Below are 18,994 nucleotides of genomic sequence, written 5' to 3'. Positions count from 1 at the left end.
GCTTCCACAGTTTTGGTATCCTGTGTGGGATGGACTTCGTCTGTTTTTTACCTGTTATCCAGATTCAACATTCTGTGCAAAAAGGCACACCTAATGGCTTTTCATATCTGGAAGGCCACCTCTTCCTCTCTACATTTTCCAGTAGGAAATGGGGTGGTTCACCAACAAAGAATGATCTGAGACTCCAAGCTTCCAGATACCCTTTTGTACTTGTTTTCCCACTGCTACAACAGTCCTGTTTTTGGTTTCTGCTCTGATGGCTGAAATAGGTTCAGTGCCAAACTCTAGGAGCGTGGCTGGCTACATATGAAAACCTTGCAACCATTGCTGACAGTGGCCAACTTGCAATTGATCTTGTTCTGCTGCTTGGTGCTTCTTTTGTAGGCATAGTCAGGAAATGTCTGCATCACCTGATGATTTTACTGATCTATCTGTCGTAACCATAGCTCCTCAGTTTTGTTATCTTCCCTGCTTCACATCTGGTAGCTTGTGTGATGGTGGTTGAGTGGTTGAAGTCCTGCAAACCTAGAAGTATGACATTCTGCTTCTGAAACAAATTCTGCAATCTCTTTTTTTTCTGATAAGGAAATGGTGGACTGAAGCCCCATGCAAAAAGAAATGAGCTTATTACAGGATGTACCTAAGGAACTGCTGAAATTTTAAGAATTAATGTGAAAGTAAAAGATTATGAAGTGGGACAGAGGAAATTGTGGGAAGTTCCCTTAATTTCCTTAGAGGAAAGCAAGTATGTCTTCACAGGAAGAAGCAGCTAGACACAAATGATTGTGGATAGCATTGAAGACTGGCTCAGCGGAGTGCTTGTTTTGCTGGTACACCACTTCCTTGGGCAGCTGTGCTGCCCTGGCAGAGGTTTTTCCAACTGGGCATGCAGTCAAGCATCATTGCAATGTCAGCAGCTGTGTGCCAGCTCAGATGCTACCAGTATATTTGTTAACATTGATGTGGCCTAGGAATATCCATACAGGGTAGTACTATAATTACAGCAGTATGATTGTAGAACTCTGTTCATGGCATATTTTGTAGTGTAGGCAACGCTTTGTAAAGCCCCAGTCTTGCCAGTGTTACCATGTGAAGCCTTCATTTGTGGAGTCCCATTGACTTTCCCAAGTGCAGAGCTAATTGCATGAGAAGGATCTAAGGGGTTTAATCCTTCTCCTGATACTTAAATGAAAATTAATTTCTTATATATTATGTATGAGTAATAGATTTATGTTTGTACATTAATATTAATGTTGCATATTTTTGAGCACAATTTCTATTCTGTAGGATTAAATTATCTTGGTAAGTAGTAGCCCAGAATTCTGCAGGAATAAAGGTTGAGTTGCAAGTGGACAATTAAGGGCAGGGGGAGGGTCCTGCGTCACACTTCGGAAAGTGAAATTAATCAGCATTAATTATCCATAGTGTGGGGAGAAAAGTGGTTTCAGTGTTTAAGTCGAAATAAGGTATATAAAAAGCCCCCGATTCTGCCTTTCTGTTAAAATCCAGAGAGCTTTTACAAAATTTGTGATGGAGAAAAGAGACAAAAGAGTATTCTCTTGTGCGTATTTGCAAACTATTAATTTTATTGGGCTACATCTGTTGCTGATTGTTGGTGAAGAAAGTAGTGGCTTTATTGAGTGACAGTCTGTCTCAGTATGCCTTTTTTAAAACAAAGGAAGAAGAGCAACTTTAAGAAGAAAAAAGTCTATCAGCTTACTCAGAACATCAACTTTTTGCATCTCAGACCTGCCAAGTCATGCTCTACTGCCTGTGCTTTGATGCCACGTCATCTGCAAGATTATCAGCGCAGTCTTGATCATAGTTTCTCCTTCATGTCCATAGCCACACAGCTGCTCTGATAGTTTGCTGCTGAACATTAGGATGCCTCTTGATGGGTTAGCAGCTCTCTGGCTTCAGAGGGTCTCTGAAGTTTTAAGTGCATTTTAAGTGCAATGTAAGGAGACAGAAAGAGGTGGGGATTCTGACAGAAAGTTCAGTGGCTGATACAGTCAGCCCCATATTCCTGAGCACTGCTCAGCACATACACTTGCAGTGCTCAGAGGCTCAGCCGCACCCAGGATCAGTCCCTAGGATAGAAAGACAGAAAGAAGCGTATTTGTTTTTCAGATCCCAAATCAAATTCACAGTACTTAAAGCTGTTTGCACTCATAAACTATGTAAACCTGATACGAAGTAATTGAGAGAAAATAAATATACAGCCACATGCTGCCAGGTTTTAGAGTCACTTTCCTGACAGGTAGCTCACTTCAGTACTGAGTTTCAAAGACCTAGAGAGATTTAGTATTAGAGAGCTCAAAGGGAAGAGATGCAATTTTTAAATCTTGCAAGATGTGGTTCTTTCTGTGTGGGGGGTGTGAGGCATTGCAAGCTAATGCACTTCATCAGCCAGGCGAAGGAAAGGTTTGTAACTAAGAGACGTTGAAGACAGATGTGCTTAAATGCAGAATCCAGAATGTAAAGGTGAAAGACAGAACAGCAGACCAAGACTTCAAGCAGAGTAGAGAAGGAAGGACTGCTAGAATGAAGATTTGTATTTCTGCCTCAATGCATTTTGTGTATTAAAGCAGTAAGTAACCATAATGAAAGAAATTAGAAAAAGTAATGTTCTTCTCCATTTTTCGTTTTGCTTACCATATGGGATTGATTGTATTCTGTCTCTAGGCATGTACGCTCATACCCCGTTAAACTTAAGACCCTGCTAAACAAAAGCAGAAGAACGGAAAAATCCTCATAAAATCATTATGAACATGTTTTTAAAAACAATCAGGAAATACTAATTAAAGGGTGTTATGTGAGCAATGAGAAGAGTTAGCAATTAGTCAGTTCAAAAAATATGCAAGATGACAGTGCCTTGTAAGCAAGATAAATAGCTAACTATGCAGTGAAACTGGCTAACATATGCTTAGTTTTTTTAGAGCTTAAGGTTGACAAAATAAGCATCCAGGAAGATAGAAAAGAAATCCTCAATTAAGGTACTGTCAAAAATAATCTGAGCTATGACGAAAAATGGCTAAATGAGCAAATAAGCTGGGATGGTGGTTGCTTTTGTGCCTCATGCAGGGCCAAACACTGCAAATGCGTAATAAAATAATTATGTAAAAAATGAGCTGGCAGCGTTAGGAGTTAGCACTGGCAAGTTGCTGTAGTTAATGTGCAAGTTTTAACTTGGTTTTGCGTATGATTTGTTGGAAGCTATTCACTTTCTCTTGCCGGGTTACCTTTCTGTTGTTTTAACAGGTAGAATTAGCTCCACCCTGGATTTAATGTGAGGGAAACTGTGGTTGAATGTTTGGTCTGGGAGAGAGGAATTAGAGGATGTGGGAGGTGTGGCATCACTCTCTTTTGGCAGCAGCAGGTTGTCTCAGCTGTGTCATTGAACCATGCCCTTGGTCTGTGCTGAACCTGAGTGGAAAGAGCCTTGAAAGTCCCCTTTACTGGTGTGACAAGGGTAAACAGTGTACCGAGGTGTAAACGAGGAGGTTATTGTTAGGCTAACGGGTACACGTCAAAGCCATTTTTGGTAGTGCATGCAAGAGAGGTCTGAAAGGAGTGTAGAATTAACTAGGGATGCCTGCAAGCCTGGCTGCAAAAGAGGGAATGTAGACACGGTGCATTAGAAGCTATAAGACGTGGTTTTGATTACTTCTCATATATGAAACAAGTATTCAGTTAAAAGGGGGATACAGGAGATCTAGGAATGGTATATGTAATCAAGGAAACCAATACTGTTGAAAAAATGCTTTATTGGGGAGCTTGTGGCATATCCTCCCCATGGAGAAGAATGAAGTATGGATTAGGTGTAATATAGTGGAATATAGCATGCAAAAAGTGACTTACAAACACGGAAAAATACCCATCCCAAAATTCTCAGAGAAAGGAGCTGAAGATAAAAGGAAAAATTAGGCACATAAATTTACGGTCTTTTAAGAAGAGGCTTCAACAGCCTGGGAAAAGGCTACTAAACAGACATTTAACAGGGGATTTAGGGATTATGCATGAAATTACTGGTTTGTGTGCTTGATTTAAACAGTGAGGACCATGAGAGAAAGGCTAATCAAAGACATGATAGAAGAACACCTAGAAAGTTTGGATTTAATGAAGGATAGAGAGCAAAGATTCACAAAGGGAGGATCATGCTTAAAATTTTCAATAAAGAGTATTTTGAGAGAGTAGCCACACATGCTGACAGAGAGGCCTATAAACATGATTTACCAGGATTTTAGCAAAGCTTTTGAAATGGTATAGCACAAAAGACTAGTCTGTTGGGTGAATAAGTATGGCATAGGGAGAGATACTTTGTTTGATTAAAAAAGAAAAGAAACACTAACGTGGGTCTGGAAAGCATAGGAGTCTTGTGAATTGAAGCAGGTTAAGTTGGAGGGGTGTGAATAATGGAAAACCTTAAGAATCATTATTTGCACCAATTTTGTTGAATTTATGCAGCATATCAGTAGTCTGGAAGAAAGAATAAGTAGCAAGGTGAGGAAATTCCCTGATAGTACAAAACCGGGGAAATGTCAGAACAAAATAGGCAGGTGATAAAATTCTGAATATCTTTGACAAGGAGGTGGAGCATGGGCAGATAAGTAGCATATACAGTTTATTTTTATAATGGGGCTAGGGAATAGAAAAAGAAGAATGTATGGATACCTCAGACAGTCACAGGGCACAGAAGGCTACATAGAAGGATCTTCTGCATATTTCTGAAGCACTCCTGAATAGAACTGTAAATCCTCTAGTAGAGTGTTTCTTCATTGTTTTTCTTGGTTTATAAAAGCAAATAAAATTCTGGACACAGAATGGAAGTACGAATTGAAAGGCCATATTCCTGGGCCATTTGTAAAAGGAGCAAAGCCTCATTTGACACGACATGGACACTTTGGGCACCTTTATAGAAAGGAAATTCTGCAAACTGCAAAGTGACAAGTGAGGATCAGGAAAATAATTAAAGGTCTAGGTGACATTAATTATTCAAAAGGTTAGAGAGACACATGCATATGCTCTGCATGGATTGAAGGCCCAATCCAAAGCTCATTAAATGTAGTCACAGAGAAGTGTTGCATGCCGTAAGGCTTTAAATTGGCTCTGAAAACAGGAATGCAGGTGAACAGGGATGCAAGAGGCAACCAGATTGCCCAGTGCTCTTGTGAGACACCTAGTCCAAGCAGTTACTCTTCTACAACAATTTTTAATGGCTCCAGGAATGGCTTGGGCCTCAGATTTACACTCAGCATGTAGGAAACAAATTGGCACTTAGGTTCTTGACAGGAGGGGGTTTAGTGAAGGATTGTGGCTTGCTTACTAAAGAGTTTTTAGGAAAAGATGAGGCCACAATAATGTAAGAAAGAAAAGGAAAATGTTAAACCACTTTCTTAATTCTATCTGATAACGTATGTGTTGCTCTCCTCTGGAACAAATCTGTCTAAGTTTTGCAACAAGGCACAGTTTAGAGTGCAGTATGGATACTCCAGATACATACTGGTTCTGCCCGAATCCATATGGAAACGCACTGGTAAGGGTCTTCTGCGGCCCACCGTTGCTGATATGAAATTACTCTGTAACAAGAAATGTGTGTCGGCTTGTTTTTGCCTTCAGAGGAGAGAATGAGAAAGTTGTCACGTGTGTCTCTCGCAGGAGGCTGACAGGCGTCCTGTGGCAAATGCAGTGGTGGCAGGTTAGGGTGTAAGTGCCCCCAGCTGTCCACCCTTCATCATTGTGTGGAGCTGATGTGCCCTGGGCTGCGAGCTGGAGCAGCGAGGCCTGGGTGCCCGCTCTGTCCTGCCGAGTCCTCCGTAGGCACAGGTGCCTCGGGCAGAGGGGCAGGGAGCTCAGCCAGGGTTCCTCGCTGCAAACAGCTGCAGCAAGGCGAGGCAAGGCTGGCTGTCACAGCCCCGCGCTGCGTTCTCTGCGGAGCCATCGTGTGTCGCAGAGGGCTGGAGACACTCGAGAGATCCACATGCCTCCTGGAGTCAGAACGCCATTTCTTCTTCTGTGCTGTGCTACACAAGTGCTGCAAGGCTTCTTTCCTAGCTATCTGGGCAAGGGACAAGAAGCTGCAAAACCCCAGGGCTCATTTCTGTGTTATTCCCCCAGGTTTCCCCTTTGTGGGAACACGGAGTGAGGAGGGGCTGGGTCTCCCCCTGGATCTCACCCCAGTAGGGAATTGGGACCAGCCATGAAGCACATCAGGACCCAGGAGCTCCTGTGAGCAGTTACGAGTCCCGTGGTTCTGACAAAACTTGTGAGACTAAGATGTAACTTGCAGTGAAAAAGGACTTCTTTAGAATGCGAAACATATGGAAATAAGTATGTGGCTTTTGTTCAACATGGTGTGAAAATGACTGGGTTTGATCATTTGAAAATCTAAGAGTAAATGGAATTTACTGAGTTTGTTTTTAAAATAAAAACTTAACCATGCACAAGTTTAGACACTTTGAAATGAGTGTGTGTTGAGCTAATAAAAGTTGATGTCAACATTTTAGAATATGTTTGGGAACAAAAAAGAACTAGTGTTTGATCAAGCAGCAGTCACAAAAACATTCTTCCCTTCATGATAAAAAGAAAACCTCTGTGTGTGATTCTGCAGATATGTCAGATCATTTTGAAGAGGCTAGTAAGTGCTAGTAAATTATTTTTTTGTCGTTGTTGTCAAATGAGTTTATTTTTTGGCATTAGACTTCAAAAAAACCTCAACCTTTGTATGTGTTGTCATTATATACATCAGTCATAATTTTGCCAACAATTCTTGACATGCACTCTGCGTTACTGTGCTAACAAGAGAAAAGACCAGCCATTAAGTTTATGTTTCTTTGTTTTTGAACAAAGTCACATATCAGGAATAATGCTAGGGGTATGCTAATAAACAATATATAGTGCCAGTCATCAGGGAGTAAGAAATATTTTCTAACTAGTTCTAAAGGGAAACAATGTTTTAAAAAAAGGGAGAGTGATTGTTATTTATGCAATATTGTTGTTCTATATGTCAGCGTCAAAAAGCATCTTGTAAAGAGCTTAGCATAATAAATCTTTGATCGTGACTGTCATTATTTAGAGGTCTTTGATAGATCTAGATGTAGTGCAGTAAGGTTAAATTTACTAACATATAATAGGAAATCCTTAGACTGAATCTGAATTTCTACCAATGTTACCGGTATTGTCACAACAACAAAAAAGAGGAAAAGTGTTGTATCTTTCAAAACGGCAGGCTTTACAAATCATAACTGTAAAACTAAGTCAAAGCAGATTTTTTTTCTGGATGCCCATTGATTTTGTTTGTCTACATAAGGATTTAACTTGGTTACATGTCAGAAAACTAAAGTTGATTTAAATGAAAAACAGCAAAAAAGGCTTATGATTGTTTCCATCGAGAAGCAACGCAATACATTTTGGTATTGTCATCCAGAAAATTAAAATAGCCTCTGTGTATGAGAAGCAATGGGAAATTTGTAAAGAGGAGCCCACAGGAACACTTCATTTCAGAGTTGACTTTGATTAGTCACTAATTTTTCAGTTAACTTGGTAAGACAAAATGGCATATGTTGAAAAAGTCTTTATATTCCTGCCTATAGGTTTGAAGTAGAAACATACTTAATGGATGGGCACTTTATCTGTCTGGGACAGGGCATCTAAATTGACATGCTGCTAACAAATCCAGCAAGTCTTTAAAAATGTTCAGAGTCAGGACCACCACCCCACACCCCCCCAGCTTTTTTAATATAATCAATAATACCAGCTGTATAACACTCTTTAGAAGTTAGATACATACAAGACAGGCTGGATTTTTGATGCACACTATCTGGTGAACCCTACTTCTTCCCCAACTAATATATATGAAATCTGCAACATACTAAATCTGTGCCAGCTTTTTGTAAATTTACATTCTTCAAAAAATGTTTTTCTTTTTTTTTTTTCTTTTCTTTTTGCTGAAGTAGGCAAGGTGTCTGTGCCTGTACAGAAGGATACGTGTCTTTTGAGAGCTACTGCCTTGACATGGCAGTTCAGGGCTTACCTTGCCTTCATTGCATCTTCAAAACAACAACTGAGCTCTCCAGGACTGTTACCTGAGGACCTGAGTCCTTGGTACTACAATTATGCAGCTGAATACTTTTATGAATCTACCTTGTCTCATTAGATGCCTGGATAACTGCAGATTTTAAGTTTTATGATGAAAAACCAAAATTTTACTTTTTGATACACTCTCAGTTTCCACTTTTAAAGCAATGCTTCCCAATATCAAATCTCTGGCCAATTCAGGTCAAGAACAATAAGAAGAGAAAAGATAATCACATTCTTAGGATGTTGAAATGTCTTGGACAAGTGATATACCTTGTACAAAAGTAAAATAGCAGATCTCTTTCGAAAGACACCAAGACACAAACAAGCAACTTTTCCCATACACCAGAGAGAGCAGAGTAATGCATTTCCGTGTTTATAATGAAATTTGATCTGTATACATCATGATTTTTAAGTAAGTCAGGCCCAATCTAATGTGGCCAGAAGGACTGCTCTCTGGCTGGTTTGTAGCCAGCTTTCCCAGTTTTAGTACAGGCTTCCCAATAGATATTGAAGCAACTGCCTGGATGCAGTAACCATTTGTCCAGACTAGCAGGGATTTTTCCCTCCTTGAAAGATGGCAGCCTGATGGACCATTTGAAATCTGCAGTGCAGAGGAGATTCTGCAACCCAGTTGAGAATGAGGGAGAAGCGGATTTCTGATTTCGGTGTTCTGTTCCTGGCTTCTCCCCAGTTCTGTAGTGGGCCTAATCTATTGGTATAAAATGAAGGATTCACAATGATTTCAGCGTTGTTTGGATCACATCCCACATGTCCTCATTGCATTTTGCCTTTCATTAATATAAAGCTGGTGTTTCAGCAATACTTGTCTGTCCACAGAGTTAGGAAGCTGGGAAAATAACAATCTCTACAGAGTTTCAGGAAACTCAGATAAAAGATACTACAGAACTGCAGAGTGTTATTTTTTAATATTCATAATTAAGCCTTAATGAAAACACTGCTGGAGAGCTTTAAATGACCACTTTGAACTCAGTATTTTGAGTTATAATGAAATGGTTCCAATTGTATGTTTCAGTAAATTTTATCTACCCTTGTTTCTTTAGAAGAAGACCTACCAGTGCATCAAATGTCAGATGGTTTTCTACAATGAATGGGATATCCAAGTTCATGTTGCAAACCACATGATTGGTAAGTGAAGCACTGAAACTTCTGAAAGACAAGATAGCCATTTCTCTTACTCATGATCATCATTGCCTCTAAAATTAAACAGTGTTAAGGAGAAATTAATTGTGCATCCATCAATGATTAACCTAGGCATGATTGATTTTTTTATTCATATTATTAGACTTGATAAAGCATTAGCATATTTTATTTTCTGCAAGGGCTAGTTTAGACTTCTGCAGAGAATTATATATCCACTGCCAGTCAAAACACAGGTGATTAGCAAATTAAACTTCTAATCATTTTTGCATTATTGAAAACAAACTAACAGGAATGGTTAATGAACTGGATGTTAGCTTTCCGTAGAGTTTTAGACAGGTTTTAATTTCAGAAGTTATTATGGTAATGACACTACTGTGTACTTCTCAAGCACCTTGGTACCAAAATCAAAACTGGTGAGTTTTTGTCATTAGGAAACATAAATAATTCAAATGGCCATAAAATAGTATTGTTTGTTGTGTTTGAGCAGCCTGGAAAAAAATCCTGAGCATGTCTGTATACAATTAAATACTATCATTTATTTGAAAAAAATAAGGAGTAGTAGTATTCAGTAATGGAATCTGCTCTTTAAGGTAACAATCATTTAAAACAGTCTTTTAGGATTCCTGAATCCAAGCCTGGCTTGATATTTACAAGGCTGTTACAGTTGTAAATTGGAATAAAACAAAAGCTGCTTTTTCTTTGATATTCATATTTTCCTATTATTTACTTATTCCCCTAGGATTACCCATAATGTTTTCAATTTGGTAACCACTCAGTAATAGCACTAAGAGTTCTATCAGCCAATTAAATTTATCAAGCACATAATTTGCCTGCTAATAAGATAACGTTGCCAGGGTTGTCTTGTTTTATTTTTAGCCTCTTTTCCAAATTTCGCATTTCAAGACAGAGATGGATACCATTCGTTTTATACTCCTGCTTCCCTTATGCTGTTTTTCTTGCTATAATAATAGAAAAGCATGCAAAGCACAGACCAGACGATATGCTATAGAAGCCAGTAATTACATATCCCACAGAAGAGAATTTGCTGGGTTTTTTTCATTTTATAACTTAAAATACTTAGCTTGATGCTAATTTTTTTTTCTTTGAAGGTAATATGCAGATTTCTTCCATGAGTGCTAGTAATTTGGCTGCACTGTAAAAGAAAGCTACCTGCAAAAACTTAATAGCCCGTTTTCTCTGGGTACTTTATTAATAAGTTTTAATAAATTTAGAGCATGAACATTTTATATACTTTTCATAAAAATGAATAAACGCAAATGACAAGCTGGTTTTGTAAAGGAGCAAAGCGATTTGCCTGTTGGATTAAGCCTTAGTTTTGATATTTTGCGTCTTTGGGGAGGAGATAATTTGAACTGCTTCACAGTATTCAATCTGGGTCAGTAACGTGGAATTTAAAAGTAGGTTATTACCAACAACAGAACTCACCATTTCTGCTGTTTTCTTTGAGTCCAGTGTTTGACATGTTCTTAATTGTAGCATACTGACACTGAAACGTGACAGGGAATACGGATACTGTGGGTAAGGGATGATGCTGGACTGGCAGAGTGGTGAGTTTGCTTGCCACCCGCTTCCCAAGTGCCTCACATTTTCAGAAAAGGAGCCCACTTCTTTCATGAAATGCTCAGATGTTCTTTTTTTTTTTTCCCCTCTATTTTCTGGATGAGTTTTAGTAAAGGGTCAGAATGGGAGGAGAGAAAGGAGGAGAGAGTCAGTAAAGCAGGACAAATCCAGTTAGAATCTGCAGGTTTCAGCCTGCAGATCTGAAAAGACTGAGATTTTCTTAAACTGAGCTAACTGCCTATGTTTCATTTCTAAAAGCTGGATGAGGTTGAATGAGAAAGAGAATCTTTTAAAAAATATTTAATTGTTTTGTCTGTGTTGTATCCAATCATGCATGATATTGCTTCATGACATAACCATAGTGACACAGATTTAAACGTGCTTAATATAAAATCTTCCCAGTGAAATAAAGAAGGAGCTTGCAAAACATGCAGGGAGATTTGCTGGTCATGCTTGTGGTAATCTGTGTTCAGTGGAAGATTCTTATCTGCACTGCCAGACTTAACAGTGCAGCTCCTAATGATGTAGCCTCGATTAAGCAAATGCAAGGGGATTTTGTGTTGGGATGGAGTGAAAGGAATATCAACGTTCCAGAGAGTTTTGAATGTGACCTCGCAATCGAAGTACAGGGAAAAATAATTTCTGATCTCCAATTCTGTTAGCCTTCTCACCACTAATTGGATTTTTCCTTAGCTATCTTTCTAATTTCACTCTCTCCCCTCCCCTTTAATTTATATCATTGTTCACAGGCCTTTTTCCAAGAACGTATTCTGTCTAGAGAGAAAGGTTCAAGGGATGACATCAAGCTATTTAAAATTGGCCTTAGTTTATGTGTGCCTGTAGGTAGGCTTATAGTATTCATAGATAATACAGAAAACATGCACGCAAACACATTTCTGTGAATATATATAATACATAACCATATATATACCCATAGATACCTGCATGCATATCAATGTGTAGACTGAAAAACACATCAGATGAAATACTTAAGTGAATATTGACTTGTTGACACAGCACATTTACCAACCAAAAAAAAATGGTTTCCTAAACACGTTGGCCCCTCCCTTTTTTACAGGTATCTGATAAAATATGTCTTCCTGCCCTGCTTTACCAGTAGGAGACTGGCAGAACAAGATGTAGTGTCTTCACTCCTCCGGGGAAGGGAAACTGAGAAAGCTTCAGGAAGAGAGGCGGTGGGGTGGAAAAGAAGGACTTTAAATGCGAGAGAGAGGAAAGGTAATCTGAGAAGGCAGGTGTTAAAAGTCAAACAGATCAAATGCAGGGGCAATAAATGGCTTTACAGACATCATCACAGTCTCAGGAACTGTTTTTTCCTCTCATAGTAAAATGCTAGCATTATCTGTGTTGCAGTTATTGATGGATGTACTGTCTTCTTACCTGAAGGAATTCATAATCGTAATTCAGGGAAAAGAGAAAAGGGGAGGCAGCTGGGACAATGGGACAAACAAGAAGGTGGAAAGTCATCTGCCAGACCCCACTCAGAAATGGGTAGGAACCACTGATAGAGATACATGCTCAGCCAGCTGGGGGAAACGCTTCCTTCTCACCACCTTTTTAGCAGTTTGGGAGCCTATAAAAGTTGATGGTGTCCCATCTAATCACTGTGCCCCTTGAACACTATCCTGGGCTGTAAACTGAGTTCATGTTGCTGATATCCACGGAGAGAAGTTGCATTATGGAAGGTCACTGAGGCAAAGATATGTTTATAAAACCCCTGTGTGAAACTTAGACTTTTAAATAAGGCAACCGGAATTACTTTGTTGGCTAAAATAGCTCCACTGAGGGTAGGTATTTTTAGGTTGTGTGTATGTGTGTGTTTTTGTCTAATCAAATATAATCTCAACTAGACATTTAGCAGGGGAAGAGGGATTAGAGGCTATTTGAAAAGCCTCTTACTCTTCTTTGTTAGGAGGGTATATAGTGTTTTTACAGATTTTATTATACGTTTCAATCAATTCAACAAGAGGGATTATGCCACCTAATGGAAAATAAAATCTGCAGATGACCCAGTGAAGTGTAACCTTAAGTATCTTTGACAACTATACAATTTGCATTCATTATTATACAAGTTATATATTAAAAAGATGTCATAGGGATGGCTTTCCTCAGTAACTACATGTTCGTTACTTCTAGAACTTCCCGTTTTAAAACTGTTCTGCAGCCTTTAGTCAAGTCTTCCCAAAATCTTTGTGATGGGACAGGGCAATAAGCCTTGTCCATTGAATAGGTGAGGACAAAGAGGCAAAGAAGTGGAATTCCTTGCTTGCATTAAGTGAGTGAAAGTTCAAGAGTTCTGACTGCCAGATCTGACGGCACATTTCCAGACACCGTGCTTCATCAAGCAACGCCTGTGTTTGCTTAAACTACACACTGATTCCAGCTTAGGCTAGGGGATGCCAGTGGACAGAAAGCGAGGCAAACTGTGGGCTTTTTTAAATAGGCCCTCTGTTTAGGCATTATTTTGGATGTAAGCATGTACTTTTGTTTGGCTAATCATGAGGGTGATTGCCAAATGAAAACATGTCTGCTGGTGTGTGTATTGAAATGTGTTGGTAACACAATTTCTCAGCTTTTGAGTGGGAAAGGAGGAAATGTAAGTCCAGGTGCCTTTCGTACGGGTTTAGAAAGTACTGGCAAACATGGCAACTCTTCAGCAGCCTTCTTGCTTTTACTTTTCCCTCCGAGTGGAATATGTAGCATTTTTAGCAGCTTTCTTTGAGAAAATTCTATTTCTGGGTGAGTGATGTCTGTGGAAAAGAGGGAGGCTTTCTGGCATCCCTTTGTTTTGCTCACATAGTTTACAGTTGGCATTTGACCTGAGAGGGTAGGAAGAGAGTCTGCCATTGTTTGTGTTCTATTTGCTGCACTCCGCTGCTCCTCGTATTATTTTCCCTGTTATTTTAAGCAGACAAGCTAAACATTGTTTTTTTTCTTCCACTGATTCCTTTACATTTGTAGTATCTGATGCAGTTCAGTGTAAACAGACTAAACAGTTACCATAACATTTGCCTAGGATTTTGCACACATGCACATACAGAGTGGATCAGAACTGGGGGAGTTCAGACATGTTTAACTCAGAAAAGGAATTACTCCATATAAAATTATGAGGCTCAACAGCAGTAGTGTAAATTTGTAAGTACTCTGAGTAGAGTGCTGTTAGGCATGAGATAATGTAAAGAGATGACATTGCCAAGAACTATTTATGAAGAGCTTAATTTTTTTCACTCTGATAATTCTTGACCAATAATTACCAGCTTCTAATTATCTATTTTAGTTAGAAAGAAATCTCTATCACTATGGAGGTTGGCATTGCAACTAGTGCATAAATCCCCAAAGAGGCAAATGTGTTCCAAACAGCCACAAACAACTGTCTCATGAAACATAGTGAGCAAATTGCGAGCCGCTGGCTGTGCACAACAGAGCAGCACATTTACCATTGAGGACTGATCAGGCTGACAAAGAGAATGATAAAAGGGGGAAACAGCCACGATCTTTGCAGTTTGCTGCTACTTTTGTCGATGGAGAAAGCAAGCCCAAGTGTCATAGCAAGAGTCACTACCCCTCTGAAAAGTCAGGGAGCAAGGGGGAAGAGTGAGACGGCCAGGATTCAGTACCTTTTTGCAACCCTACTTTTGACAATTTCTATATAGGTCATTTCTGATAAGTAAACACACTTTTCTTTTTTTAACCTTTTCAGTATTGTGTATAAGACACATTTTGTGAAGTCTGTTGTGGTGAGGGGGGAGCTTGTTTTTGAGGGGAGGATGTTGTGTAGCATTGAGCGAGGTAGCAGGTGTGAGCAGGAGGAGGAAATGAAGGGAAAGAAAAAAAGATGCCAAGCACCGAAGTTAGGAAGCAAATGGGAAAACAGGATGAAGCAACCCTGCAGTTGACAAGAACAATTCTAGTTTACACCAGCAAATACTTCATTAATCCCCAAGTAAACAAATCTATGCTGGAACAATTGTAGTGTAAAAAGAAGAGTAGAAAGTGGGATCTAACGTTTTCATTTCCCTGCAAAGAAATTTCACAGCTGTGTTTTACAATAACAAGTAGTATGTAACCATTAGAAGACATAAGGACACATTTTATGCAACTCATGATTTTTAATTTTTTTCAGTGACAGTGATATAAGTATATAATATGTATATATGCTTGTGTGTTGTGTGGATATGCATGTTTGCATTATGCATGTCTTAACTGCATGCATAATAGACCTATAAAAATAAATCATCTTATTTGCCTCACATTTGTGCAGTGTACATTACGGTATGTGTGGACAACATCACTGATGTCAAGACAAAGGAGATACTTCGGTTGGCTTTCTGGAGCCCAAGAAAATGTTAGTCTGGTTGTAATAGCATGTGGCATTCACACATTCTGTTATTTGTCTAATGCCTAAGGTCATTAAAACTCATGATTTTCCTTTCACTTATGCACAAAGCTGTGCTGGGCAACTAGTACTTGTTGCACCATGTTGACCTCAAGTAGTACATCTTCAGAACGTCAGTTTAATCGCTCTACAGTAAAACTGACATTGTGAAGTCCCTCTTACCCAAGGTTTTGAGAAAAAGAATCCAAAGATACGCATCTACACACTGGAGGAGGAAGGAGGTGGAGACTTCCTTTTGTCAGTCATCTTTCACTGATTCCTGGGTAGTAAAAAATGGAAATTGTTGATTTATAGTGAAGAGAGGGATCATACCCTCTTGGCATCAGAAAATCATTTGGATGCCTGGGAATCTCCTATTTACAGGCAGAGCTGGCAAGAAGTTGTCTAAAAGTTAGACGAAACTTGGTCACCTTGTCTGCAAAATGAGGAGCTGTAATTGAAATACCCAGGAAAACCAGCATTTGGAGTTAAATCTGAGAAAACGTAGGTTTATTTTGTGAGGAGCTGGGTTACAAAATAGACGAAATCTGGGCTGTTTAATACTAACAGGAAGCTACTCTCCTGTGGGCAATGCTGGCTTATTTGAAAAGCCCATAAAGGGTTTCTGCATGGACCATACAAAAGGGATACTTTCTCTTTAATAGCCATCTGTACAGGAGAGATGAGAAGTGGGCCAGGTCATCTCTCCTCAGCTGTCATGATATTAACGTAGGTAATGGAGCAAGCTCTGCGTTCTGCTGGGTGTTGTTTTTCATAGATGTTCATCGATTTACACAGATAATTCTATTTATTTCTTAGAGTTGGTCCAAGCAAACCAGGCAGAATAACAAACACCAAAGCATTTCAAATGACTTTATCTTTGTTGTTTTGTAATGTAACTTTTGTCTAAAAAATGGTGTCACACCTACTGTGCAGATGGCTGCATGATTTGTAAACCAGCCAAAACATTTAAACAAATGTGTGATCTGGGGATAGATTAAATAAAGGATAAAATGGAGTGTGGACCACAAATTCTAATAATCAGATGATTTTAAGTTGTGTGTAGTGTGGAGCGATGGTAGCAGCGATAGCAGGGAACGCTTGCCAATGACAGCAAGGTGCCTTACAGATCTCAGGATGGAGCCTGTGGCCTAGTAGGCCTCAGTTTGAGAGCTGCACATTTGCTGTACAGCTGGCAGCTCTGTATGGGGACATCAGATAAAACTTATGTAAAATGAAGTGTTATTGCTTAGTATGAAATTGTGCAGAGAGGGAATTTGCAGACAGTAACTGAAAACAGAATTCATGGTACCAATGAAGCAGACTGTAAATATGAAGAGGCTTTAATTATCTGCGCAATTTAACAAAAAATTCAAGATGTATTCGGAAACGGCAAAGGCAGCTGTAAACATGCTCGAGCGGCACCGTTCGCTGGGCTCCGGGTTACGTGTGTCACCTACGCGGGGTACAGGCGCCCTGCCACCCCACACCCCCGGGTGCGCGCTTTCCCCCACCGAGCTGCTCTGCTTGGAGCTGGCGCTTCGTTTCGGGGCTCGGAAGCAGCAACGGTTTTCTTTTTGAGACAGCTTTTAGGAAAGCCCATCCTGGCTTTTGAAATGACAAATGGTTAAATCAGGACACAGCATGCAAACACCTATGAACCCTTTCTTTTTTTTGGGGGGGGGATGACCTTGGACTCAAAAAACTCTAATAAAATGGAATGAAAATGTCTTATTATTAAATAATAATAGTAGTAGTAATAATGATAATACTACTAAAAGAAGCGTTTGAAAAATGTCCACAATTCAGGCTGGAGTTCATTCTGTAAAGAAATGAAGCAAAGCACGCATAAGCTTTAGATTTGTCCTGCAGAAATGCCTGCGGTATGAATAGCACTTGATGAAGGGGACGCTACCGAAAGGTAGTGCCGGGCAGTACGGAAGTTGTTCCTTTCCCTCTACCTGCTGTAAGATTCTCCTCCGAGCCGCTGCAGTGATACACCGTGCATGTTAATACTTAGGCACCACAGGCTGAATTAATGGCATGGTGTCAGCCTTCCCTTTTGTTCTTTGTGGCTGACCATTTGTATTGCAGGCTTTATCAGTAGCCTTAGCACATTCCTTCGGGCTGTGTTTAGCTGTCAGCACAGAGGGTAGCCTCGCCATCGCTTTTCTGAATCGTCCCTGTTCTTAGCAGAGGAGCCTCCGATTCTTCGACGGAGTGCATCCCGAGGTTTCTCCCTGCGATGTAAGCGCAGGAAGCGAAACAAAAGAAGCCAATATGGAGAGTGGGTGTCGAACTTCAGCTGCTCATATTGTTGCATTTGGTGAGCTGACGGGGTTTCGTAGGTCACCTTTAGAATTATGCCTATGACAGCAGTAGCTACCTGCCAAGATTGCAAGGTATCTCACAGCTCTCAGGATGGAGCCTGTGGCCTGGTAGGCCACCGTTGGAGGGGTACACATTTGCTGTACAGCTGGCAGCACTGTATGGGGCAGCAGTGTGGGCTGTTAGGGAGCTGGAAAGGAGACAAGCATGAAATTTCTTCTAACCCCAACTCTGTTTTTCTGTACTGTTGGCTGCTTCTCAGTTCCTTGACAAAAAAACCAATCAGGCACCCTTTAATCCGCCTGTGATTACCAGTGGTATAAAAAGAGAAGCATAATGAGGAAAAATGCCTCGTTTTGTTGCCTTCAAAAGCCAACAAATTGGAGTTAACTTGACAGGAAGTGGCTTAATAATTAGATTATTTATTTATTCCTGACACATATCCCCCTGTTACTAGTCTCAGGAGATCCTGTAGATGGTACGATTTTCAAGCTGCCATTACTTCGCTGTCTTCTGTGAACAAAGAAGCTACTGTCTATCAGTCAATTAAATGCACTCTTTAAGCAGAGGCTGAGAAGTCCTCAATGGATAGAGCCCTGGGACATTGTGGCTGATGATTCCTTTCTCTGTACTGTACATCACACTCTCAACTACGGTCCCCACAGAGATGGAATAAAGTCATGCATTAAAATATCACTTGTTGATTTGTTTGCTAATGAAGAGCCATTGAAATGTTTGTGTATTTCTGTGGCAAAATTGTTGATAAAAGGACTACTTGCTTGCATATCTTACTTCATCTTCAGTAAGCGCTTATTTAAGACTTACTAAAATTAAAGTCAACAAATTAAGGAAAAAACACAGAGATGGATAATATTGGTTTACTTGCAATTCACATCAATGTAAATAACACTGAGGACAGCAAGAAGAGAGAAAGGGGAATAATAGTACTTCAACAATGTCTGTTATAATTTTCTTCATTAGTAACAATAAGGATCTCTGGTGGTTTTTTTCTGGTGCGGTAGTGGGCACCCATTTCAAATAATAAAAATGCTAAAGTATCAATTTAAAAATTATCCTGGACATGTAAGAATATTCTTTTTTTTTTTTTTTTTTTTAAAAAAGGGAAAACTTGAGACTTTGTTTCTGCTTTTTGCATTTCTTTTTAGATTTTAAATATGCCCAGTTAACAAAAACTTCCATAATTTAGAGATTAACTGTGTGCAGCCGGTTAGCCTCTTAGTTGAGAAAAGTACAACCATGTCAAGCTAGTTAGTAATGCTGGTTAAGGGTGCATGCTTAATGCAAAATCAACAAAGTTATCCAAAGCTGGAGCTTCTGAGCTTAACACCGTGCTCCCTCACTCTGCCCCCCAACCCACCAGGCTTCTTAACCAGATTTCATAATCTCTCAGTATTTGCCCTCCCACCATTCTTCTTCCACCCTCCAAAA

The 18,994-nt window shown here is 39.7% G+C and overlaps 2 protein-coding genes across 2 annotated transcripts in view; both read left to right on the top strand.

The window, feature by feature from the left end:
* Nucleotides 1-18,994, top strand: part of LOC104033437 (zinc finger protein 521) — a 205,118-nt gene that overhangs the window by 104,458 nt on the left and 81,666 nt on the right. The window contains exon 7 of the mRNA XM_075705057.1: nucleotides 9,141-9,225. Within this exon, the coding sequence (XP_075561172.1) occupies nucleotides 9,141-9,225 (85 nt within the window). The remainder of the gene's footprint in view (nucleotides 1-9,140; nucleotides 9,226-18,994) is intronic.
* SS18 (SS18 subunit of BAF chromatin remodeling complex) overlaps nucleotides 1-18,994 on the top strand; it is a 430,088-nt gene that overhangs the window by 400,771 nt on the left and 10,323 nt on the right. The gene's annotated exons all lie outside the window — the stretch shown is intronic.

Source organism: Pelecanus crispus, chromosome 2, assembly GCF_030463565.1.
Source record: "Pelecanus crispus isolate bPelCri1 chromosome 2, bPelCri1.pri, whole genome shotgun sequence".
Taxonomy (NCBI): domain Eukaryota; kingdom Metazoa; phylum Chordata; class Aves; order Pelecaniformes; family Pelecanidae; genus Pelecanus; species Pelecanus crispus.
The sequence above is the reverse complement of the archived record's forward strand: the minus strand, read 5'-3'. Positions and strand labels throughout refer to the sequence as shown.